Below are 26,857 nucleotides of genomic sequence, written 5' to 3' on the forward strand. Positions count from 1 at the left end.
AATGTGCAATTGATCAAAATATAACATTATTTGACCCATGCTGTAAATGTTATAATGTTGGGGGAAAAAAACAGATTTGGTGTTTTTCCTCCACTAAAAAAAAATAAAATAAAAAGTGATAAAAATACTTGTATATATCCCAGAAATACACCAATCAGAATGAGACTTCGACTTGCACAAACAAGAGCAATCTCTCACACATCTCCATTGATGGAAAAATTAATTAAAATTACGGGTTTCAGAAAAACAAACAAGCATGGCTTGACAAATAAAAAAAATTCAAATCTTTATTTTACCAAGTTTTTTAAAAAAAATTTAAGCCACTAAAATATAAAAATATATATATATATATATATATATATATATATATATATATATATATATATATAACACTATGGCTGTTTAGTATCTCTATAATCATACTGACCTGAAGAATGACTTTGTCAAGACATTTTTACCTCTTGCTGAATGCTGTAAAAGCAAAACGCAATGGCAGAATATTTTTTTTTATTTCACTGGATTTTTTATTTATTCCTTAATATTCAGTATTTGACATGGTAAAATTAATGGTTTCATGCAAAACAATAACTTGGTCTGCAGTAAAACAAGTCCTGTGTGAAAAGAGGCAAAAATTTTTAAAAAACGTTATGATTCTTAAAAGGGGAGGAAAAAGCTAAAGAGCAAAAGTGAAAATTGGCCTTGGCAGGAAAGGGTTAAAGTACAATAAAAGCAAACTATTCAGCGATAATGAAGTTATAATGGGGATGAAGTGCGTGCACTGCTGCTGTATGCGATCTTGTTTGGCAGGACATCACAGTTTACTTAGGAAGGGAGTATTTTCTGTACTTGTCAGAATATTATTACTTTGCTTTGTGATTTTCCGTGAACACTTGTGTCACAAGGTTCATATGAAAATGTTCTGCCATGGAATAATTGGCGGAGGGTGAACGCAGTGCCACGGGATCTTGCTGGTAGCCTTACAAAAGAAAAAGACCCAAACACCTAAAGCATGGATACCAGTCCCAGAAAAAGGAAAACAGAGCAAGGTATATGTATCAATGTATATAAATCTTTATTAGTGGTAATGATACATATAAATAAAAGTGCACATGTTGGATAAAAAAATTAAAATAAAATCATCAAAGGAATTATTACATAGTAGCCAATAGGCCTACGGTGTACCAAAAAAATTTTTATACAGTTATATAGTAATTGTATGTATATGTCACCCAAATTATCTAAAAATACATAAAAACGTGAAACGTTAAAGGATAAAAAAGTAACCCATAATAGGGATAAAAAGGAAAGTGACAAAAGTGCAAGGTGCCAACGTGCAATATAGGAAAGTGAAAATCACTCACAAATCTATCAAGTGCATTGCACACAAAGGACAATAAGGTGGCCAATACAAAAATATGGAGGACATATACCTGATGGTAACACCGTATCCAACACGACGCACCCCAAAAAATACTTCATACAGTGGTGTCCTCTAGGCTATTGGAAGCTTATATGCAGTCAAGTATTTTAGTGTTTTCTTAAAGGGGTTTATAAAAAAAGTTATTGATGCACTGTATATACCTATGGCTTAAAGAAGCCCTGGTCCCATCAAAGTTTATATCCTCTTAATATATTGCAGTCATCATATTATATAGCTTAACAGGAAAATAAAAGAAAACATATAGCACAGTCCATGTGGCTGGGAGGATCCTCCCGCATGGGTAAACAGCAAGGTTGAGCTTTCTTGCACATACTCGCTTCTCTGGAGCTTGAGTCTCCAGGCACACCCAACACTGAATGATTCAGAAGGCTGACTATTTACCTCCTAATCCACATCATGGGGTGGAGATATGGTGAACAGCCTCCCACCCACTCTTCAGCTGTTCAATAAACCTAGCCCTTAATATGGCCGATTAACCCCTCTCAGCACTTATTGTGTTGGAGCATTTCGCTACCGTCCTCAGTGATACATATCTCCCCTCCAGTACTTTGCCAGTGAATTTGTCACATGTGCCATATAATATGATGATTGCATTATATTCAGAAGATAAGAATTTTGATGGGAGGAGGAGGAGAAGTTGAGCTTCATTAAAAATGTTGCACCGCTTGCCTTCTCTGGCCCATGTATTGCACCGTCTATCACTGTCTGCAGAAGGAGATAACCGACTCCGTCAGTCAGGCGCGACGATCGTCTGATTGGGAGTTTGTCACTTTTATCTGTCTTTTTCGGAGCTCTTCTTAGCTGATTTTTTACCTCAGTCTGCAGAAAACAAAGAGCCTGTATAAGCCAAATGGTGCAAAATTCTTATTGAAACCCAATTAACATGGAAGTAAAAAAAAATTGTCCTCGAAGCTGTTCACCCTGAGAGTCGCAGAAACCCCCATATACATTATCGCCATTTGCGTAAGAACTGATAATTGCATATTGATTGGGTTTAGTGACCTTCCACCAAAATGTAACATTTCAATACTAATAGCTAATAACTGATCAGTAATGATGAGTGAACGTGATCGATAAGGTGTTATCTGAGCATGCTCTGGTACTAACAAAGTGACTTAGGCGTGCTGGAATTATATGTGCAAGTCACCACGACTTCATATCTTGCGGCTGTTAGGTGATCCCCGCATGTGTTGCGGCTGTTGAACAGCCATGAGACATGCAGCCGCGGCGACTCGAACATATCTTTTCAGCATGCCTAACTCACTTTGTTAGTACCGGAGCATGCTCAGATAACACCTTATCCGATCACGTTCACTCATCATTACTGGTCAGCCATCACAGGTCGCATATGCACTGTAATACTGCGTACTTCATCCACGGACCGGCTAGTGAGGTAATTTTAGGACTTTTCCTTTATCTGAAATAATTAAAAAAAACACTTCTCAATATCCAAAATAGAAAAACTATACATTATTTAATATACTGGTAATTAAGTTTCTGATTCATCATCCGCTGTATAATGTGTCATATACGTGGATGATGTCACTGTGGCATGGCAAGTGTCTGCACTAAAAGTCCAATGTACATTAATAATTCACTGCAAATTTTGCTACAGATTTCCCCTTGCAATACAATGGGATGACATCTGTCATGGATAAAACACGTGGAGAGTCCATCAGGATCTGCAAAGTAAAAGATTAAAGGGAATCTGTCAGTAGGATCAATCCTCCTGAACTCTCTATATTGACATGTGGGTCATAGGAAGCTGAATGAAACGATACCTTAGTATCTGCGATCCAATGTAAATGAGCTGTTCAGATCTATGGGCTGGACATAGATCTCCCTAAGAATCTGCTCTAGGGCTTATTATAAATAAAAGGGGCGTTACCAGTGTGAGACATATAATGGCTAACAGTCTGCTCTCCTTAGCTACAGTACATGTCTCACACTGGTAACGCTCCCTTTTATTTATAATAAACCCTGTAGGCAGATTCTCAGGAAGATCTATGTCCGGCCCATAGATCTTAACAGCTGGTTTGCATATTAAGAAAATTGTGGATTTCTCTGGAATAAGACATCAGATCACAGATATGATGGTATCATTTTATTCAGCTTCCTATGCCCTACGTGCCCATATAGACGGCTTATGAGGTTTGATCCTACTGACAGATTCCCAATAATAATAATAATAATAATAATAAAATGCAGTTCTGCACTCACCAACACTGTCTTCTTTCTCTACAGTCCTGTGCACAACCCCTAACAAGTACATTGTTGTTGATGCTGCTGGTGCTGTGAAACCTCAGTGCTGCGTTGATATGTGAGTATTTTATATCCAGGTGGATTCTTCTTAACGCTGCCCTTATTAATTCAGCCTGACAAATGGCAGAAACAGATGAGCAGAAAAGGGACCTGTGATATATACAGTAAAAGCAGCACATCCACAGCGCTCATGGGCCCCAGCCTATGATTTGGGGTCTGCCTGCTGCCTTGCAGATGAACCTGACCAGCCTCGGGGGCATCTTTTCACCTTGGGGCTCATTCAGACGCGCATGCGAATTGGTCCTGTTTTGGACCGCTATGTACAGACTGGCCGCAGGTCTCCCGACAGCTTTATGTATTCTTCTGAGGCTGTGGTGCTTGGGTTGGAAGAACTGCGGTCAGTCCGTGCATTAGTGGTCCGTGCATTAGTGATCCGTACATTAGTGATCCATGCATTAGTGATCCGTACATTAGTGGTCCGTGCAGTAGTGGTCCGTGCAGTAGTGGTCTGTGCAGTAGTGGTCTGTGCAGTAGTGGTCCGTGCAGTAGTGGTCCGTGCAGTAGTGGTCCGCGCAGTAGTGGTCCGCGCATTAGTGGTCCGCGCATTAGTGGTCCGCGCATTAGTGGTCCGTACATTAGTGGTCCGTGCATTAGTGGTCCGCGCATTAGTGGTCCGCGCATTAGTGGTCCGCGCATTAGTGGTCCGCGCATTAGTGGTCCGTGCTCAGACGTCTGACGCCTGAGCTCCTGACCAACTCATCTTATCGAGTCCTGATATCCTACATCTCCGCCCGCATTAGAATCTAGATTTTTTTTTTGCTAATCATGAACTTTAATTGTGTTTCTTCTTCCCTCCTGCAGTGTTATTCGACACAAAGATGTCCGAGCCAGTCACTTTGGCGTCATTGACAAATTCCGCCTTCAAGTGTCCGAACAAAGCCAGAGAAAAGCATTGGGACGCAAAGAGGTAATCGCAACACTTCTTCCATCCGCTAAAGAGCAACAGCACAAAGAGGAGGAAGAGAAGAGGATCAAAGAACACTTAGCGGAAAGTGTCTTCTTCGAGCAGACGCCATGCCAAGCGGGTGAGTGGGATCCTAGGAATGTGCAGACGTCGGAGGCAAATCACCAGTTACTTATCCATTATCTCCACGTCCATGGAACGATGCTTTAAAACATTTCTAATTGATATAAAAATTAGCATAGTAACGCCTAACTTTCGCCATCATGATGGCAAATTTGCATTTTAAGAACAGGGAGTGAGTTTTTCTTTATTTTTGTACTTCTTCTTCCAGATGTCAGACATTCTTCCTCAGGACCCAGTCTACTGATGGTCTTCCTTGGCATGGTTTGCATTGCCGCACTGATGATGCCCACTTTGGGTGAAATGGAGTCTGTGGTGCCTCTCTACCTCCACTTAAGTGTGAATCAAAAGTTAGTGGCTGCCTATGTTTTAGGTAAGAGTAACCTGCTGGACACGTGAAACGAGGCCCCGTATTATGCCCCTTGGAGCCATTTAGTAAGACATTAGACATGACTAACTTGGCAAAACTCAACATCTGAGCTGTACTGCCACTTACTCCAGCCACTGTGATTGGATCCAGGGTAAGACGTATGGACACATCTGTTAGAAGTGACACTGCCCAGCCTTGTGAATGTCGGACATGACCTTATCATGCAGGGTCAGTGTAGACCACCATAGTTGTGGCCCTGGAGCAGCAGAGAAATCACTAAAGATTCTTTTATTGGATAGCACTCGTACCAGTGTTATTCTATGGGGCAGTGCAGATATGCAGCTTTTTTCTCATGCTGCCAGTGGCTGTGAAATCATTCAAGCCTATTGGTGCGTGGAAATCATCAGACTGCACTCAGAGGACAGCCGAGTGCAGTCTAATTTCCGCAGACACACAATGAAGAAGATGTAGAAATCTTGTTCTCCATCTTCTCCACACCTGTGCTACAGTTCTCTCGTGTGAGAGAATCAGATCACTATCGGCTTAAACTCTGGTCAGAGTGTCATTTACATAATCAATCACACTAGAGAATATACACTGGTGAGACCCCGGCCTAAGCAGAACGTCAGCGCAGGAGACTGGAGGCCGATCACTGCCAGCATCAGTACTCCAAATCCGGACGTTCTCATATCACTACAGCTGAAGGCACACAAATACACTGGGGAAAAGCATGCAGGTTTGTTTTTATATGCAGGAATGAAGACAAATTCCCTAATAAAGAGATTTGCCAAAGTTTAGTTACTCTGTAAGGGCTGTCCCACACGTCCAGATAATTCCGGTACCGGAATAAATCGGTACCGGAGTTATCCGTGTCCGTGTGCCTGGGAACTCACGTAGGCCATACGTGCGGCACACGTGTGCCGCCCGTATGGCGAGTGGGTACCACACGGAGCGTGTGGTACCCACGCGTGTGGTACCCTGCATCGTGCTGAAGCCGCGATTCATATGTTCCCTGCAGTAGCGTTTGCTGCAGAGAAAATATGAATAATAGTGTTTAAAATAAAGATCTATGTGTCCAGCGCCCTCCCACCCCCTGTGCCCCTACCCGCTGTTCAGAAAATACTTACCCGCCTCCCTCGCTGCTTCCTGCTCTGGCCGCGGCTTCTAGTGTATGCGGTCACGTGGGGCCGATCATTTACAGTCATGAATATGTGGCTCCACCTCCCATAGGGGCGGAGCCGACTATTCATGATTGTAAATGAGCGGCCCCACGTGACCGCATACAGTAGGAGGCGCGGGGCAGAGAGGAAGAAGTGACAGCCAACGTGGGAGCGGGTGAGTATTTTCAGGACAGCGGGGGGCGCACAGGGGGTGGGGGGGCGGCGGACACATAGATCTTTATTTTAAACACTATTATTCATATTTTCTCTGCAGCAAACGCTGCTGCAGGGAACATATGAATCGCGCCTTCAGCACCATGTGGGGGGGACAGCGCTTACTGTAGCGCTGTCTCCTGCACGCACACGGACCCCAGACGGAGAACACTGACACACGTAGACCCATAAAAATCAATGCATCTGTTCAGATGTCATTGATTTTTTGCAGACCGTGTCTCCGTGTGCCAAACACGGAGACATGTCAGTGTTCGTGGGAGCGCACGGACGTTCTCCGTCTGGGGTCCGTGTGCGTGCAGGAGACAGCGCTACAGTAAGCGCTGTCCCCCCCACATGGTGCTGAAGCCGCGATTCATATGTTCCCTGTAGCAGCGTTTGCTGCAGAGAAAATATGAATATGGGAGGTGGAGCCACATATTCATGACTGTAAATGATCGGCCCCACGTGACCGCATACACTAGAAGCCGCGGCCAGAGCAGGAAGCAGCGAGGGAGGCGGGTAAGTATTTTCTGACCAGCGGGGGGGGGGGGGGGGGGGGCGCACAGGGGGTGGGGGGGGCGGCAGACACATAGATCTTTATTTTAAACACTATTATTCATATTTTCTCTGCAGCAAACGCTGCTGCAGGGAACATATGAATCGCGGCTTCAGCACGATGCAGGGTACCACACGCGTGGGTACCACACGCTCCGTGTGGTACCCACTCGCCATACGGGCGGCACACGTGTGCCGCACGTATGGCCTACGTGAGTTCCCAGGCACACGGACACGGATAACTCCGGTACCGATTTATTCCGGTACCGGAATTATCTGGACGTGTGGGACAGCCCTAAGGACTTTTCTCAGGATCCATCTGGGGTTAAGCAGACTTGTAATGTGCACTAATACGAGCTGTGACCGGGCAGCCCTAGATGTTTAATAATTAATCCCTCCATTATCTTGTGTGGTTATTATATGTATGTGGGATTATCTGAGCTGCCAAACACCTACATTTTCTCCCCTAACATTATGGGATGTGTGTATCTGGAAGCTCAATGCCTCTTCAGATCACTACAAAATACCGTATTTCCTAATAACTCAGTAAGAAGTCATAGTGCTAATAGTGTAACTATCACACCCCTCCCTGTAGTTCTGTAATTCTAGAATTGTGGTTTATTTTTGAAACAGAATTAAAGGATATCGCCACCTTTTGGTGTTTTTTTTAACTTAAGTGCATTTATTTTGGGCTAAAAGTAATATGTTATTGGGTTTCATTAAGAATTTTGCACCACTTGAGTTTTACAATCTATTTCCCTGCAAAATGAGTTAACTAAGAATCTTCAGTGAGCTGATTCATTTAGAGAGCTTGTAACTCTTTTATCCATCAGTATCTAATCACTTCTCAGCTTTTTTTTTAGGACCACATGAAAGTTCAGCTCACCTATAGAAGTCAGTGGTCATAAAACGGCACAGAGGAGTTCAGAAAAGGACAGATAAAAGACTTACAAAATGAGCGGACTCTCAGTTAATTAATTTTTGCAGCTTGCAATGTGCAGGGAAACAAAAAGCAGGTAAAAGCCAAGCGGAGCAAAATTTTAATGAAACCCAATTGCCAAAAATTCTTTTTAGACCAAAATACACGCGTTTACGTTATTCTCAATGGTGACCAACGCCTTTAAAAAAAACATTGGTGTAGCATGCTGCAGTACCTCCCAGTAGCCAGCAGGTGGCCACAGCAGCACTTCCCTATCACCTACCACACTTAACCCTTTGTGCAGACGCTTCCTCATGGCTGACACTGTTGTACTCTGCGCTGCTGACTCCTGGATTGTCTCCGCTTTGTCTCTTCCAGGTCTTATCACAATGGTTGTTCTGAGAACATGAAGGTTTTAGTTCACCTAGAAAAACGACAGCGTTTGTTCACTTCATCACGGGGACCGCGTTCAGCCGCTGCTCCCTCCATACAGACATAGCAATGGTTTTAAGGAAATATGGCCAAAACGTCAACTATTTTAACTGTTTATTACCATCACTGAATGGCTGAAAACATATTACTGGTGAATGTGTTACAGAAAACCAAGATTCTTTGTGAAATGACGTCTGTGAAAGAAATCTGAAGAAACTGCATTTTCTATGTATGCCTATACAATACTTTTATTGTACAGTGGACGGTCATTTTCTACATTTTGTTTGTGTTTCATTTTTCAGGAATAATAAAAAATAATGAAAATAATCTAATTTAATCCATCCACCATGTGGCATCCCATAATCCGTGTATTTAGTGATGTGTGTAGGGATTATTACTCCTGGTAATTTTATCTTAGAAAAATACACAACACGTGAAGTGTACCTGTACTCTCACAAATACAACCTGTCAAAAAGCATGGACTTGCTGCATCCATCAACTTTAAAACTGCTATCATGTCCAAAACCTGCCTCCATTCTGTAATTTTTGCCATTCACTTGTTTTGAGCTGGTAGCTTTTCTTTGCCAGCATTCTGCCAGCACTTTCAGTGCTGGAACTTCCTTCCCCTTACTTCCTAGCATACATTGTGTCTGCTGTGAAAGGGTATGTGTTCAGGCTTGCTTCAGGCTTTGGTCAGGATTTTATGCAGGTAAAATCCTGACCAAAACTGCACCTGAGGTCACTGGCAGGTCACCTGCGGTGTTCCTGCGTGTTTTGCTCATTGTAGCAACATGCTGCGTTTTGAAAAAACGCACCGCATGTGCGTTTTCGCGGCAAAAACGCATGCGTTTTTTAACGCATAGTGGAGTTGGGATTTCATGAAATCCCCTCCACTATGCTGTAACATCTGGACGCTGAGTTTTTGACGCTGCGGAAAAACGCAGTGTCAAAAACGCAGCGTTTCCTGAACGTGGAAACATACCCAAAGCCTGCCTCTCTGTTATAACGGGATGACAAAAGAGCATGAGTTGAGTCTAAGACCCCCACACTTCACCCCCAAACCCTGACAGCCATCTCAGGCATCAGACAGCAGGTTAGGCAGAAGGGAGGCGCCCAGCGGCCAACACTTTGGAGTGATTTTTGTTTTGTTTTTGGGGGGGGACAGGATAAATTTTAAATAAAGTGTTTTGCAGATTGTTTATTTATCACATTATCTATCAAATGAGATAAAGCTTTCTGAAAATAACGTGAGCGCTTAGAGAAGATCACTCATCTATACAATTGAGTTCTTATTGCAGAGTTGAGACATTCTTAAAGGGAAGTTTTTCCTATAAGTAACGTTAGTAGTAAAAACAAAATCTGTGCTTTACTTACCCTGCCCTGGCCCAGTGCAGAATCTCCCACTGAGGGCTCATTTCCACTGGCGAGGAAAACGGACGAGTGCAATCCGATAAAAAATCGGATCGCACTCGGACCAATGTTATTCAATAGGTGTCTTTTCATTTGCGATTTTTTTTCTCAGCCGAAATCGGACTGAGAAAAAAATCGCAGCATGCTGCGATTTGCTGCGAGTCTCGGACGAGACTCGCCAATGCAAGTCAATGGGTGCGAGAGAAAAAACTTACGGAATACGGACCATCCGTATTCCGTCCGTTTTTTACGGATACATCACCATTCTGTGGTCTAGAACACTGTCCATGGTCCTGTAAATGACTGTCTAAGAATAGTTGCAGAGAAAAAAAACGGATTGCATACGGATGTCAAACGGATGTAAAACGGATGGTGCGATTAAAAATCGCATTACACTCGCATGACAATCGCATACGCTACATCCCTTTTTTCGGTCCAGATTACGGACCGATTTGTCTCTCGCCAGTGGAAATGAGCCCTGAGTCTCTGCCTCTGCTCCCGCCCGGTGTCTGTTGTCAGCAGCTCTGCAGACTTTTCTTCGTTAGGAGGACATCACATTCACTCTATCCATCTTGGCTTCAACCTAGGGTGCTTCTTTTCCCTCAATCATCTCAAGAAAAATCACAGCAAAAATGTGGATTCAATAGTTTTTTATTGTCCTAAAAAGGAACATAAAGCAACCGTGCTTGTCATATGCAGTAATAGTAACTCACCACTGGAGGGCGATATACTCAATGTGAAGTTGGCAGGTTTTCCAGTGTTGTAGCTATACACAAACTGCATATTTAGTTTCCCAGAGGAGCATTGCACGGCCTATAAGTCTCCTTACACTGGCATGTCATTCTCCACATGGAGAGACGTTACCCCTTATACTCCAAAGAACCAAAACTTCTATACTGGCCTGAGCCACGCAGCCGATATTTAGGGTATGTGTCCACGTTCAGTTTTGCTTCAGGCTTTGGTCAGGATTTTATGCAAGTAAAATCCTGACCAAAACTGCACCTGAGGTCACTGGCAGGTCACCTGCGGTGTTCCTGTGTGTTTTGCTCATTGTAGCAACATGCTGCGTTTTGAAAAAACGCACCGCGCATGCGTTTTCGCTGCAAAAACGCATGCGTTTTTTAACGCATAGTGGAGTTGGGATTTCATGAAATCCCCTCCACTATGCTGTAACATCTGGACGCTGCGTTTTTGACGCTGCGGAAAAACGCAGCGTCAAAAACGCAGCGTTTCCTGAACGTGGACACATACCCTTACATGTGCCCTGCCTCACAAAACTAATCAGCATGGCCGGTCAAGGGAGTTCATTTGTTCTGACGCTGTGAACATTGCATTCTGGACTCTGACGGCATTGAATAAGTATAATGACTAAAGGAATCGTTCTGCCGTCACAATAATAAAAAGCAACGCAATGGATCCATTTGTGCCCAGTGGCACATTACTGGCACATTAATTTCAGAAGTCACTTCTGATTTGTAGTCTAAATCAATTTTACTTCTCCACAAATTCAGTATATTAGTATGAATGTGATTTAGTCTTGCTTTTAATTACCGTGTTTGATAGAGAAATAATGATTGACTGAAGTCATTTCAGAATCATTCATATTGGCGATATTGGGAAAAGTTTATTCCAGCTTTTAATTAAGCAATTAATATTATAAATATCTTCAAATTATTTAATGAGAGAAGACTTGTTAGAAATCTCAGATTTATTACAAATTGGAAGGGATGGAGGTCTTCGGCTTCATGCGCACGATGTCGCCTGCAAAAGCGCTACCTAAGAACTCGAATGAATATACCTTCTGTATAAAACAACTCGCTGTTCATATGCTCAGGCTATTGATCGTCTTTTTTACCACCAAACAGTTGAAAGATGTGGCTGTGAAAGACACACTCTGCTTTATAATAGAAGGTAATGGGAAGGCTCAAAAGACGTCTTTTTTGTGCATTTTGCTAGTGTTTTTCCTTGAAAGTCCCAAGTGGTTTCTTCATTGTTGAACTGTTGTTTTTTTTTTAAAAAAAGATGAAACGCAAAAAAGCTGAAAAAGACACTACAAAAAAAATGGTTGACAGTCAAAAATGTTGAGAAAGCACTTGGGAAACTACCAAATAAGCTAAAAAAAAGACACTTTAGGAGAAAAAAACCCTTTAATATAATAAAAAACTTGGTGTTTGCCTGTCTGAAGTAGACGTCATAGGCCTCATACAGATGGCTGTTTATCTGGCTAAATTTACATGACCAAAGAATGTATCGGATCAGTCATGTCCAAAACTTGCAGATGTGACCAGCACCCTGTGTAGCAGATGTGACTGACTCCTCGTGTAGCAGATGTGACTGACTCCCCGTGTAGCAGATGTGACTGACTCCTCGTGTAGCAGATGTGACTGACTCCTCGTGTAGCAGATGTGACCGGCGCCCCGTGTAGCAGATGTGACCGGCGCCCCGTGTGGCAGATGTGACTGGCGCCCTGTGCACCAGATGTGACCGGCTTCCTGTGTGGCAGATGTGACCGGCACCCCGTGTAGCAGATGTGACCGGCTCCCTGTGTAGCAGATGTGACCGGCGCCCCGTGTGGCAGATGTGACCGGCTCCCCTTGTAGCAGATGTGACCGGCGCCCTGTGTAGCAGATGTGACTGCCTCCCTGTGTAGCAGATGTGACTGGCGCCCGTGTAGCAGATGTGACCGGCGCCCTGTGCACCAGATGTGACCGGCTCCCCGTGTAGCAGGTGTGACCGGCGCCCTGTGTAGCAGATGTGACCGGCACCCCGTGTAGCAGATGTGACCGGCTCCCTGTGTAGCAGATGTGACCGGCGCCCCGTGTGGCAGATGTAACCGGCGCCCCGTGTGGCAGATGTGACCGGCGCCCCGTGTGGCAGATGTAACCGGCGCCCCGTGTGGCAGATGTGACCGACGCCCCGTGTGGCAGATGTGACCGGCACCCTGTGCATCAGATGTGACCGGCTTCCTGTGTGGCAGATGTGACCGGCTTCCTTTGTGGCAGATGTGACCGGCTCCCTGTGTAGCAGATGTGACCGGCGCCCCGTGTGGCAGATGTGACCGGCTCCCCGTGTAGCAGATGTGACCGGCGCCCTGTGTAGAAAATGTGACTGGCGCCCCTGTAGCAGATGTGACCGCCACCCTGTGCACCAGATGTGACCGCCACCCTGTGCACCAGATGTGACCGCCAGTGGAACTCGAGATAACTGTTATTTCCTGCAGAAACGAGTCCTGGCTGCATGAAGTGACGGCGGTCTGTGCGGGATGAAAGATGAAGGACTTCACCTAGAGACGTCACTGGTAAGTCAGTGTGTTACCTATACACTGACACTATACACTGTATACTATATACAGAGGTCCTGTGTATAATATCACCAGTGATCACTGGATTACCTATAGACTATATACAGAGCTCCTGTGTATAATGTCACTGGTGATCACTGTATTACCTGTACACAGACACTGCATACTAAGTACAGATCTCCTGTGTATAATGGCACTTATGGTGATAGTATTGTGTTTTTTTTTAATTATTGATCAGTATTGTAGTATTCAGTCACTATGTGTTGGTAATATGTGGTCTGGTCATGATGTTGTGGTATTTGTTCCTTGTATTTGATATTATTCGATCACTGTGGTGGTAATATGTCATCTGGTCATGGTGTGGCGGTATTTGTGCCTTGTAGATAGTATTATAGGTCAATGTGGTGATAATATGGTGTCTGGTCATGGTGCTGTGGTATTTGTTCCTTGTATGTGGTATTATAGGTCATTTTAAAAATTGAAAAATAAAAATATGCCTAAATTGTACTGCATATTTTAACAAATATTTAATAGGTTACAGTAGAGTAGGGCCCGGCCAAAAGTGTCTACCTTGTCATTTTGGTGGCTTAAAAAAATCTATTGGCCAAAACAAAAGCTGCCGGCTACATGTGTGATCTGGTGATGGGAACTGTCAATGTGTGATAGGTGAGAAGTGGAGATTTTCCAAGAGAGAGCGGTGGGACTGTGGACAGTTTGAGGGGTGGAGCGTGGAGGCGGGGCTGGGGTGGAGCCTGGGCAGAGTCTCAAGGGGGCCCCGGAAATTTTGCCAGTATGGGGCCCCGAAATTTCTAGTGGCAGCCCTGTCCTGCCCCCTCATTCTGCTAAAACCTGTCTGACTGAGCAGTGCACTAATGAAATGCTTCTATGTTAGCGAATACTTTATTAACAAGATCCAGCAGTGGAATTAGCAGAGCTGGTTGACTACATGATAGGACCTGCTGGGCAGCTTGAATCAGGGGGGGGGGGGGGTCCCAGGGCAGAGCGCTGGACACAGGAGGGGGCAGAGCGCTGGACACAGGAGGGGGCAGAACGCTGGACACAGGGGGGGCAGAGCGCTGGACACAGGAGGGGGCAGAACGCTGGACACAGGAGGGCAGAACGCTGGACACAGGAGGGGCAGAGCGCTGGACACAGGAGGGGGCAGAACGCTGGACACGGGGGGGCAGAGCGCTGGACACATGAGGGGGCAGAACGCTGGACACGGGGGCAGAACGCTGGACACAGGAGGGGGCAGAATGCTGGACACAGGGGGGGCAGAGCGCTGGACACAGGGGGGGGCAGAACGCTGGACACGGGGGGCAGAACGCTGGACACAGGGGGGGCAGAACGCTGGACACAGGAGGGGGCAGAACACGACACAGGGGGGGCAGAGCGCTGGACACAGGAGGGGGGCAGAACGCTGGACACATGAGGGGGCAGAACGCTGGACACGGGGGGCAGAGCGCTGGACACATGAGGGGGCAGAACGCTGGACACGGGGGCAGAGCGCTGGACACAGGAGGGGGGCAGAACGCTGGACACAGGGGGGGCAGAACGCTGGACACAGGAGGGGGCAGAACACGACACGGGGGGCAGAGCGCTGGACACAGGAGGGGGGCAGAACGCTGGACACATGAGGGGGCAGAACGCTGGACACAGGGGGGGCAGAGCGCTGGACACAGGAAGGGGGCAGAACGCTGGACACAGGAGGGGGGCAGAACGCTGGACACAGGAGGGGGCAGAACGCTGGACACAGGGGGGACAGAACGCTGGACACGGGGGCAGAGCGCTGGACACGGGGGCAGAGCGCTGGACACGGGGGCAGAGCGCTGGACACGGGGGCAGAGCGCTGGACACGGGGGCAGAGCGCTGGACACGGGGGCAGAGCGCTGGACACGGGGGCAGAGCGCTGGACACGGGGGCAGAGCGCTGGACACGGGGGCAGAGCGCTGGACACGGGGGCAGAGCGCTGGACACGGGCAGAACGCTGGACACGGGCAGAACGCTGCACACGGGCAGAAAGCTGGGCACAGGGGGGGCAGAAAGCTGGACACAGGGGGGCAGAAAGCTGGGCACAGGGGGGCAGAAAGCTGGGCACAGGGGGGCAGAAAGCTGGGCACAGGGGGGCAGAAAGCTGGGCACAGGGGGGCAGAAAGCTGGACACGGGCAGAAAGCTGGACACGGGCAGAAAGCTGGATACAGGGGCAGAAAGCTGGACACGGGCAGAAAGCTGGACACGGGCAGAAAGCTGGACACGGGCAGAAAGCTGGACACGGGCAGAAAGCTGGACACAGGGGCAGAAAGCTGGACACAGGGGGGCAGAAAGGAGAAACGGCATGATTGGAGACACGGGGCAGGATGACAGACACTGGGGCATGACTGGAGACAGATGGGGCAGAATTGAGAAATGGGGGCCTGATTGGAGACGGGGCAGAATGGTGATACAGGCATGATTGGAGACACTGGAGGCAGGATTGGAGACAGATGGGGCAGGATCATGGCGCAGGATGGATACGATGGAGACTGATGGAGCAAGATGGGGAGATCATATGGTGTAGAATGGATACTCATTAGGGCAGGATGGGAGAACATATATCTGACCCCAGTAATGAGACACACGGGGCCAGGATGGCGAATATTATTACCATAGGGGTTAATTAAGGGATATTATTACTGCAGTGATGTATTTATTTTATTTTTTGAGTACACTGTTTTAAATGGAGGGGCGGTCCTATTACTGTGTAGATTGACACTATGTCGCCTTCTTCATGTGGTGTAATGTAGAAGTTGGGAAAATTAAGTAATGTGTTCTGCAAGTGGAACTCGAGATAACTGTTATTTCCTGCAGAAACGAGTCCTGGCTGCATGAAGTGACGGCGGTCTGTGCGGGATGAAAGATGAAGGACTTCACCTAGAGACGTCACTGGTAAGTCAGTGTGTTACCTATACACTGACACTATACACTGTATACTATATACAGAGGTCCTGTGTATAATATCACCAGTGATCACTGGATTACCTATAGACTATATACAGAGCTCCTGTGTATAATGTCACTGGTGATCACTGTATTACCTGTACACAGACACTGCATACTAAGTACAGATCTCCTGTGTATAATGGCACTTATGGTGATAGTATTGTGTTTTTTTTTAATTATTGATCAGTATTGTAGTATTCAGTCACTATGTGTTGGTAATATGTGGTCTGGTCATGATGTTGTGGTATTTGTTCCTTGTATTTGATATTATTCGATCACTGTGGTGGTAATATGTCATCTAGTCATGGTGTGGCGGTATTTGTGCCTTGTAGATAGTATTATAGGTCAATGTGGTGATAATATGGTGTCTGGTCATGGTGCTGTGGTATTTGTTCCTTGTATGTGGTATTATAGGTCATTTTAAAAATTGAAAAATAAAAATATGCCTAAATTGTACTGCATATTTTAACAAATATTTAATAGGTTACAGTAGAGTAGGGCCCGGCCAAAAGTGTCTACCTTGTCATTTTGGTGGCTTAAAAAAATCTATTGGCCAAAACAAAAGCTGCCGGCTACATGTGTGATCTGGTGATGGGAACTGTCAATGTGTGATAGGTGAGAAGTGGAGATTTTCCAAGAGAGAGCGGTGGGACTGTGGACAGTTTGAGGGGTGGAGCGTGGAGGCGGGGCTGGGGTGGAGCCTGGGCGGAGTCTCAAGGGGGCCCCGGAAATTTTGCCAGTATGGGGTGTTGTGAATTCTGTTTGTGGGCTCCCCCGGTGGTGTTTTATGGTAGTGCCACTTATTTGCCTTCTTCTATCCTTGATCACCTGTTGACACCCATTAGGGGAGTTTCCTATTTAAGGCTGCTTGGCTGCTGGTCTGATGCCGGCCAACAGTGTATCAGTAGCATTCTGTTGCATTCTCCTGCCTCAAGATCCTGTTCAGCTAAGTTGAATTTTGTTTCTAGTTTATGCTATTTTTGTCCAGCTATTTGCAATGTGACTCTCTGTAGCTGGAAGCTCTCGTGGACTGGAATTGCCACTCCAGTGGCATGAGTTGTCACTGGAGTTTTAAAGTAATTTCAGGATGGTGTTTTTGAGTAGTGTTTTGAAGTTGACCGTGAAGTGACTCTTTCCTGTACTTCTGCTATCTAGTAAGCGGACCTCACTGTGCTAAATCTGCTGTTCATCCTACGTATGTCTTTTCCTCTTGACTCACCGTCAATATCTGTGGGGGGCTGCTATCTCCTTTTGGGGTTCATCTCTGGAGGTAAGGCAGGCCTGTATATTCCTCTGATAGGGGTAGTTAGATCTCCGGCTGGCGCGTGGTGTCTAGGGCATCGTAGGAAACACTCCCCGGCTACTTCCAGTGTCGTGTCAGGTTCAGGTCACGGTCACTTTAGTTCCCATCACCCGAGAGCTAGTCCGTTGTTATTTTGATTTCCCTGCCATTGGGAAAATCATAACAGTTTGGCCGGCCCACATGTGTTAAAACTATGCACTAAAGCAGGAAAGGATATGAAAAGGTTTTTTTTCCTTCTGTGTTTGGAAAGTGCACCTTAGTGCTTATTTGTACTCCTTGCTTAAACTGCAGTCTTCAGCCTTTTTTTTTTTTTTTTCCTCTCCTCTTAATCTCTGAATGGCTTTGGTTACACCTGTTTGAATCATGGATCCACAGAGTTTGGTTGCAGGTCTGAATAACCTGGCTACAAAGGTCCAGAACTTACAAGATTTTGTTATACGTGCTCCAATGTCTGAACCTAAGATCCCTATGCCTGAATTTTTTACCGGAGACAGATCCCGTTTTTTGAATTTCAGAGAGAATTGTAAATTGTTTTTGTCTCTGAAATCTCACTCTGCTGGTGATCCTGCGCAACAGGTTAAAATTGTTATTTCTCTATTGCGGGGTGACCCACAAAGTTGGGCATTTGCATTGTCGCCAGGGGATCCTGCGTTATTAAATGTAGATGCGTTTTTTCTGGCTTTGGGGTTGCTTTATGAAGAACCTAATTTAGAGATTTTGGCTGAGAAAGCCTTGATAGCTCTTTCCCAAGGGCAAGATGAAGCTGAGATATACTGCCAAAAATTTCGTAAATGGTCGGTGCTTACTAAATGGAATGAGTGCGCTCTAGCAGCTAATTTCAGAGAAGGTCTCTCTGATGCCGTGAAGGATGTCATGGTGGGGTTCCCTGTGCCTACAGGTCTGAATGATGCCATGAAATTGGCTATCCAGATTGATCGGCGTTTACGGGAGCGCAAATCTGTGCACCATATGGCGGTATCCTCTGAGCAAAAATCTGTGCACCATATGGCGGTATCTTCTGAGCAAAAACCTGTGCACCATATGGCGGTATCTTCTGAGCAAAAACCTGTGCATCATTTGGCGGTGACCTCTGAAAAGGCACCAGAGCACATGCAATGCGATAGTGTATTGTCTAGAGGCGAACGACAGAATTACAGGCGCAAAAATGGGTTGTGCTTCTATTGTGGAGATCCAGCTCATGTTATATCAGCATGCTCTAAACGCATAAAGAAGGTTGATAAAAAGGTTGATAAATCTTTTTCTATGGGTACCTTGCAGTCTAAATTTCTTTTGTCCGTGACATTGATTTGTACTTTATCATCTGTTACTGTGGATGCTTATGTGGATTCTGGCGCCGCTCTGAGTCTCATGGATTGGTCCTTTGCCAAGCGTTGTGGGTTTGATTTAGAGCCTCTGGAGGTTTCTATTCCCTTAAAGGGTATTGATTCTACACCTTTGGCTAGCAATAAACCACAATATTGGACACAAGTGACTATGCATCTTTCCCCAGACCATCAGGAGATTATTCGTTTCCTTGTGTTATATAATCTACATGACGTATTAGTACTTGGATTACCATGGTTACAAATTCATAATCCAGTCTTGGACTGGAGATCAATGTCTGTGCTGAGCTGGGGATGTCAGGGGATTCATGGGGATGCACCTTTGGTTCCCATTTCTTCATCTACTCCCTCTGAGATCCCAGCATTTCTGTCAGATTTTTATGATGTCTTTCAGGAGCCTAAAACTGATTCTCTCCCCCCTCACAGAGAGTGTGACTGCGCTATTGAGTTGATTCCCGGTAGTAAATTTCCTAAGGGTCGCTTGTTTAATTTGTCTGTACCTGAACATACTGCTATGCGGGAGTATATCAGAGAATCTTTGGAAAAGGGTCATATTCGCCCCTCTTTGTCTCCACTGGGGGCAGGGTTTTTCTTTGTGGGTAAAAAGGATGGTTCATTGAGACCTTGTATCGACTATCGACTTCTGAATAAGATTACAGTTAAATACCAGTACCCGTTACCTTTACTGACTGATCTTTTTGCTCGCATAAAGGGGGCGAAGTGGTTCACTAAGATCGATCTACGTGGTGCGTATAATTTGGTGCGGATTAAGCAGGGGGATGAGTGGAAGACCGCATTTAATACGCCTGAAGGCCATTTTGAGTATTTGGTAATGCCTTTCGGTCTCGCGAATGCCCCTTCCGTTTTTCAGTCCTTTATGCACGATATTTTCCGTGAATATCTGGATAAATTTATGATTGTGTATTTGGATGATATTTTGATTTTTTCGGAGGACTGGGAATCTCATGTTCAACAGGTCAGGAGAGTTTTTCAGGTTTTACGAGCTAATTCTCTATTTGTGAAGGGCTCAAAGTGTATTTTTGGGGTTCAGAGAATTTCCTTTTTGGGATATATTTTTTCCCCTTCATCTATGGAGATGGACCCTGTTAAAGTTCAGGCTATTTGTGATTGGGTACAACCTACTTCTCTAAAGAGTCTTCAGAAATTCTTGGGATTTGCTAATTTCTATCGCCGATTCATAGCGGGTTTTTCTGCCATTGCTAAACCTTTGACTGATTTGACCAAGAAGGGTGCTGATGTTGCTAATTGGTCCTCTGCGGCTGTGGAGGCCTTTCGGGAGCTTAAGCGCCGCTTTTCTTCTGCTCCTGTGTTGCGCCAGCCTGATGTTTCGCTCCCGTTCCAGGTTGAAGTAGATGCTTCCGAGATCGGAGCAGGTGCAGTTTTGTCGCAGAAAGGTCCTGACTGCTCAGTGATGAGACCATGTGCGTTTTTCTCTCGAAAGTTTTCGCCCGCTGAGCGAAATTATGATGTTGGAAATCGGGAGCTCTTGGCCATGAAGTGGGCATTTGAGGAGTGGCGTCATTGGCTTGAGGGTGCTAGACACCAGGTGGTGGTCTTGACTGACCACAAAAATCTAATTTATCTTGAGTCAGCCAGGCGTCTGAATCCTAGACAGGCGCGCTGGTCGTTGTTTTTCTCTCGATTTAACTTTGTGGTTTCATATCTGCCTGGGTCTAAGAATGTGAGGGCGGATGCCCTCTCTAGGAGTTTTGAGCCTGACTCGCCTGGTGATTCCGAACCTACTGGCATCCTGAAGGATGGGGTGATATTGTCAGCTGTCTCCCCAGACCTGCGGCGCTCTTTGCAGGAGTTTCAGGTGGATAGGCCTGATCGCTGTCCGCCTGGTAGACTGTTTGTCCCTGATGACTGGACCAGTAGAGTTATTTCGGAGGTTCACTCTTCCGCGTTGGCAGGTCATCCTGGAATTTTTGGCACCAGGGATCTGGTGTCTAGGTCCTTCTGGTGGCCTTCCTTGTCTCGAGATGTACGTATTTTTGTGCAGTCTTGTGATGTTTGTGCTCGGGCTAAGCCCTGCTGTTCCCGGGCCAGCGGGTTGTTGTTGCCCTTGCCTATTCCTAAGAGGCCTTGGACGCACATCTCTATGGACTTTATTTCTGACCTTCCTGTTTCTCGTAGGATGTCCGTCATCTGGGTGGTGTGTGACCGTTTTTCCAAGATGGTTCACTTGGTACCTTTGCCCAAATTGCCCTCCTCCTCTGAGCTGGTCCCTCTATTTTTTCAGAATGTTGTGCGTTTGCATGGTATTCCTGAGAATATAGTGTCTGACAGGGGTACTCAGTTTGTGTCTAGATTTTGGCGGGCGTTCTGTGCCAGGATGGGCATCGACTTGTCTTTTTCGTCTGCATTCCATCCTCAGACTAATGGCCAGACTGAGCGTACTAATCAGACCTTGGAGACTTACTTGAGGTGTTTTGTGTCCGCTGATCAGGACGATTGGCTTGATTTTTTGCCATTGGCAGAGTTTGCCCTTAACAATCGGGCCAGTTCTGCTACTTTGGTTTCTCCATTTTTTTGTAATTCAGGGTTTCACCCTCGCTTTTCGTCCGGTCAATTGGAGTCTTCGGATTGTCCTGGAGTAGATGCTGTGGTTGATAGAATGCATCAGATTTGGGGACAGGTTGTGGACAATCTGAAGTTGTCCCAGGAGAAGACTCAACAGTTCACTAATCGTCATCGGCGTGTCGGTCCTCGTCTTTGTGTTGGGGACCTGGTTTGGTTGTCTTCTCGATTTGTTCCTATGAAGGTCTCGTCTCCTAAGTTTAAGCCTCGGTTTATCGGCCCTTATAGGATTCTGGAGGTTCTCAATCCTGTGTCCTTTCGTTTGGACCTCCCAGCATCTTTTACTATTCATAATGTTTTTCATCGGTCATTGTTGCGGAGGTATGAGGTGCCGGTTGTTCCGTCTGCTGATCCTCCTGCTCCTGTGCTGGTTGAGGGTGAGTTGGAGTATGTGGTGGAAAAGATCTTGGACTCCCGTGTTTCCAGACGGAAACTTCAGTATCTGGTTAAGTGGAAAGGCTATGGTCAGGAGGATAATTCTTGGGTGACAGCATCTGATGTTCATGCTCCTGATTTGGTTCGTGCATTTCATAGTGCTCATCCAGATCGCCCTGGTGGTTCTGGTGAGGGTTCGGTGCCCCCTCCTTAAGGGGGGGGTACTGTTGTGAATTCTGTTTGTGGGCTCCCCCGGTGGTGTTTTATGGTAGTGCCACTTATTTGCCTTCTTCTATCCTTGATCACCTGTTGACACCCATTAGGGGAGTTTCCTATTTAAGGCTGCTTGGCTGCTGGTCTGATGCCGGCCAACAATGTATCAGTAGCATTCTGTTGCATTCTCCTGCCTCAAGATCCTGTTCAGCTAAGTTGAATTTTGTTTCTAGTTTATGCTATTTTTGTCCAGCTATTTGCAATGTGACTCTCTGTAGCTGGAAGCTCTCGTGGACTGGAATTGCCACTCCAGTGGCATGAGTTGTCACTGGAGTTTTAAAGTAATTTCAGGATGGTGTTTTTGAGTAGTGTTTTGAAGTTGACCGTGAAGTGACTCTTTCCTGTACTTCTGCTATCTAGTAAGCGGACCTCACTGTGCTAAATCTGCTGTTCATCCTACGTATGTCTTTTCCTCTTGACTCACCGTCAATATCTGTGGGGGGCTGCTATCTCCTTTTGGGGTTCATCTCTGGAGGTAAGGCAGGCCTGTATATTCCTCTGATAGGGGTAGTTAGATCTCCGGCTGGCGCGTGGTGTCTAGGGCATCGTAGGAAACACTCCCCGGCTACTTCCAGTGTCGTGTCAGGTTCAGGTCACGGTCACTTTAGTTCCCATCACCCGAGAGCTAGTCCGTTGTTATTTTGATTTCCCTGCCATTGGGAAAATCATAACAATGGGGCCCCGAAATTTCTAGTGGCAGCCCTGTCCTGCCCCCTCATTCTGCTAAAACCTGTCTGACTGAGCAGTGCACTAATGAAATGCTTCTATGTTAGCGAATACTTTATTAACAAGATCCAGCAGTGGAATTAGCAGAGCTGGTTGACTACATGATAGGACCTGCTGGGCAGCTTGAATCAGGGCTGCCACTAGAAATTTCGGGGCCCCATACTGGCAAAATTTCCGGGGCCCCCTTGAGACTCCGCCCAGGCTCCACCCCAGCCCCGCCTCCACGCTCCACCCCTCAAACTGTCCACAGTCCCACCACTCTCTCTTGGAAAATCTCCACTTCTCACCTATCACACATTGACAGTTCCCATCACCAGATCACACATGTAGCCGGCAGCTTTTGTTTTGGCCAATAGATTTTTTTAAGCCACCAAAATGACAAGGTAGACACTTTTGGCTGGGCCCTACTCTACTGTAACCTATTAAATATTTGTTAAAATATGCAGTACAATTTAGGCATATTTTTATTTTTCAATTTTTAAAATGACCTATAATACCACATACAAGGAACAAATACCACAGCACCATGACCAGACACCATATTATCACCACATTGACCTATAATACTATCTACAAGGCACAAATACCGCCACACCATGACCAGATGACATATTACCACCACAGTGATCGAATAATATCAAATACAAGGAACAAATACCACAACATCATGACCAGACCACATATTACCACCACAGTGATCGAATAATATCAAATACAAGGAACAAATACCACAACATCATGACCAGACCACATATTACCAACACATAGTGACTGAATACTACAATACTGATCAATAATAAAAAAAACCACAATACTATCACCATAAGTGCCATTATACACAGGAGATCTGTACTTAGTATGCAGTGTCTGTGTACAGGTAATACAGTGATCACCAGTGACATTATACACAGGAGCTCTGTATATAGTCTATAGGTAATCCAGTGATCACTGGTGATATTATACACAGGACCTCTGTATATAGTATACAGTGTATAGTGTCAGTGTATAGGTAACACACTGACTTACCAGAGACGTCTCTAGGTGAAGTCCTTCATCTTTCATCCCGCACAGACCACCATCACTTCATGCAGCCAGGACTCGTTTCTGCAGGAAATAAGTTATCTCGAGTTCCACTTGCAGAACACATTACTTAATTTTCCCAACTTCTACATTACACCACATGAAGAAGGCGACATAGTGTCAATCTACACAGTAATAGGACCGCCCCTCCATTTAAAACAGTGTACTCAAAAAATAAAATAAATACATCACTGCAGTAATAATATCCCTTAATTAGCCCCTATGGTAATAATATTCGCCATCCTGGCCCCGTGTGTCTCATTACTGGGGTGAGATATATGTTCTCCCATCCTGCCCTAATGAGTATCCATTCTACACCATATGATCTCCCCATCTTGCTCCATCAGTCTCCATCGTATCCATCCTGCCCCATGATCCTGCCCCATCTGTCTCCAATCCTGCCTCCAGTGTCTCCAATCATGCCTGTATCACCATTCTGCCCCGTCTCCAATCAGGCCCCCATTTCTCAATTCTGCCCCATCTGTTTCCATTCCTGCCACAGTGTCTCCAGTCATGCCCCAGTGTCTCCAGTCATGCCCCAGTGTCTGTCATCCTGCCCCGTGTCTCCAATCATGCCGTTTCTCCTTTCTGCCCCCCTGTGTCCAGCTTTCTGCCCCTGTGTCCAGCTTTCTGCCCCTGTGTCCAGCTTTCTGCCCCTGTGTCCAGCTTTCTGCCCCTGTCCAGCTTTCTGCCCCTGTGTCCAGCTTTCTGCCCCTGTGTCCAGCTTTCTGCCCCTGTGTCCAGCTTTCTGCCCCTGTATCCAGCTTTCTGCCCGTGTCCAGCTTTCTGCCCGTTTCCAGCTTTCTGCCCCTGTGTCCAGCTTTCTGCCCGTGTCCAGCTTTCTGCCCCCCCCCCTGTGCCCAGCTTTCTGCCCCCTGTGCCCAGCTTTCTGCCCCCCTGTGCCCAGCTTTCTGCCCCCGTGTCCTGCTTTCTGCCCCCGTGTCCAGCTTTCTGCCCCCCCTGTGCCCAGCTTTCTGCCCGTGTGCAGCGTTCTGCCCGTGTCCAGCGTTCTGCCCGTGTCCAGCGCTCTGCCCCCTGTGTCCAGCGCTCTGCCCCCTGTGTCCAGCGCTCTGCCCCCCTGTGTCCAGCGCTCTGCCCCCCTGTGTCCAGCGCTCTGCCCCCTGTGTCCAGCGCTCTGCCCCCTGTGTCCAGCGCTCTGCCCCCTGTGTCCAGCGCTCTGCCCCCTGTGTCCAGCGCTCTGCCCCCCCGTGTCCAGCGCTCTGCCCCCCCGTGTCCAGCGCTCTGCCCCCCCGTGTCCAGCGCTCTGCCCCCCCGTGTCCAGCGCTCTGCCCCCCCGTGTCCAGCGCTCTGCCCCCCGTGTCCAGCGCTCTGCCCCCCCGTGTCCAGCGCTCTGCCCCCCGTGTCCAGCGCTCTGCCCCCCTGTGTCCAGCGCTCTGCCCCCCTGTGTCCAGCGCTCTGCCCCCCCGTGTCCAGCGCTCTGCCCCCCCGTGTCCAGCGCTCTGCCCCCCCCGTGTCCAGCGCTCTGCCCCCCCCGTGTCCAGCGTTCTGCCCCCTCCTGTGTCCAGCGTTCTGCCCCTCCTGTGTCCAGCGCTCTGCCCCCCCGTGTCCAGCGCTCTGCCCCCCCGTGTCCAGCGCTCTGCCCCCCCGTGTCCAGCGCTCTGCCCCCCCGTGTCCAGCGCTCTGCCCCCCCGTGTCCAGCGCTCTGCCCCCCCGTGTCCAGCGCTCTGCCCCCCGTGTCCAGCGCTCTGCCCCCCCGTGTCCAGCGCTCTGCCCCCCGTGTCCAGCGCTCTGCCCCCCCGTGTCCAGCGCTCTGCCCCCCCGTGTCCAGCGCTCTGCCCCCCCGTGTCCAGCGCTCTGCCCCCCCCCGTGTCCAGCGCTCTGCCCCCCCCGTGTCCAGCGTTCTGCCCCCTCCTGTGTCCAGCGTTCTGCCCCTCCTGTGTCCAGCGTTCTGCCCCTCCTGTGTCCAGCGTTCTGCCCTCCTGTGTCCAGCGTTCTGCCCCCTCCTGTGTCCAGCGCTCTGCCCCCCCTGTGTCCAGCGCTCTGCCCCCCCCTGTGTCCAGCGTTCTGCCCCCTCCTGTGTCCAGCGCTCTGCCCCCTCCTGTGTCCAGCGCTCTGCCCCCCCCTGTGTCCAGCGTTCTGCCCCCTCCTGTGTCCAGCGCTCTGCCCCCCCTGTGTCCAGCGCTCTGCCCCCCCCTGTGTCCAGCGTTCTGCCCCCTCCTGTGTCCAGCGCTCTGCCCCCCCTGTGTCCAGCGCTCTGCCCCCCCCTGTGTCCAGCGTTCTGCCCCCTCCTGTGTCCAGCGCTCTGCCCCCTCCTGTGTCCAGCGCTCTGCCCCCTCCTGTGTCCAGCGCTCTGCCCCCCCTGTGTCCAGCGCTCTGCCCCCCCCTGTGTCCAGCGTTCTGCCCCCTCCTGTGTCCAGCGCTCTGCCCCCCCTGTGTCCAGCGCTCTGCCCCCCCCTGTGTCCAGCGTTCTGCCCCCTCCTGTGTCCAGCGCTCTGCCCCCTCCTGTGTCCAGCGCTCTGCCCCCTCCTGTGTCCAGCGCTCTGCCCCCTCCTGTGTCCAGCGCTCTGCCCTGGGCCCCCCCCCCCCCGGATCGCCGCTCTCAATTAAAAAAAAAAAAAGTTCTACTTACCTCCCGTCCCGCGCTCCTGCTCTCTGAACGCAGCTGCAGCGTGCACTCGCCGGCGACTGACAATGAAGTCAGACGCCGGCGACATGCACGCTGCGGCTGACGTCAGCTGCCAGCCTCAGATTGGCTGGCGGCTGTTAACTATTGACGTGCGGGCTCGGGCCCGCACTTCAATAGCGCTGGCCGCAGCTAAGGGCCCGGTTCAGCCTGCGGCTGCCGGTAGGGGCCCGATGGGCAGATGAGACGGGGCCCGATGCGGGCCCCTCTGCCCACCGGGCCCCATACGCCAGTCACGGCTGTAATGCCCTGATGGCGGCCCTGGGGCAGGAGCGCTCACTGGAGCCCTGGGGCCCATTAAAAGCTGCACTAGCAATGGGGGCTTCCTTGGACTTGTAGCTGTGTCTCCGGCTCACTCCATATGTCGAATATTGTGTTATGTCTC

The 26,857-nt window shown here is 47.9% G+C and overlaps 1 protein-coding gene across 3 annotated transcripts in view; it reads left to right on the forward strand.

The window, feature by feature from the left end:
• MOSPD1 (motile sperm domain containing 1) overlaps nucleotides 1-8,777 on the forward strand; it is a 72,594-nt gene extending 63,817 nt beyond the window's left edge. For 2 of the 3 annotated variants that reach the window (XM_077285317.1, XM_077285316.1), the window contains exons 4-7: nucleotides 3,686-3,761; nucleotides 4,565-4,788; nucleotides 4,999-5,160; nucleotides 8,383-8,777. In XM_077285317.1, coding sequence (XP_077141432.1) covers nucleotides 3,686-3,761; nucleotides 4,565-4,788; nucleotides 4,999-5,160; nucleotides 8,383-8,414 — 494 coding nt within the window. In that variant the 3' untranslated portion in view covers nucleotides 8,415-8,777. Of the gene's footprint in view, nucleotides 1-3,685; nucleotides 3,762-4,564; nucleotides 4,789-4,998; nucleotides 5,963-7,378 lie in introns of all 3 variants that reach the window. The other variant, XR_013221310.1, reaches the window with a different exon arrangement.
• Nucleotides 8,778-26,857: the final 18,080 nt, after the last annotated feature.

This window comes from Ranitomeya variabilis, chromosome 2 (genome assembly GCF_051348905.1).
Source record: "Ranitomeya variabilis isolate aRanVar5 chromosome 2, aRanVar5.hap1, whole genome shotgun sequence".
NCBI classification, from domain to species: domain Eukaryota; kingdom Metazoa; phylum Chordata; class Amphibia; order Anura; family Dendrobatidae; genus Ranitomeya; species Ranitomeya variabilis.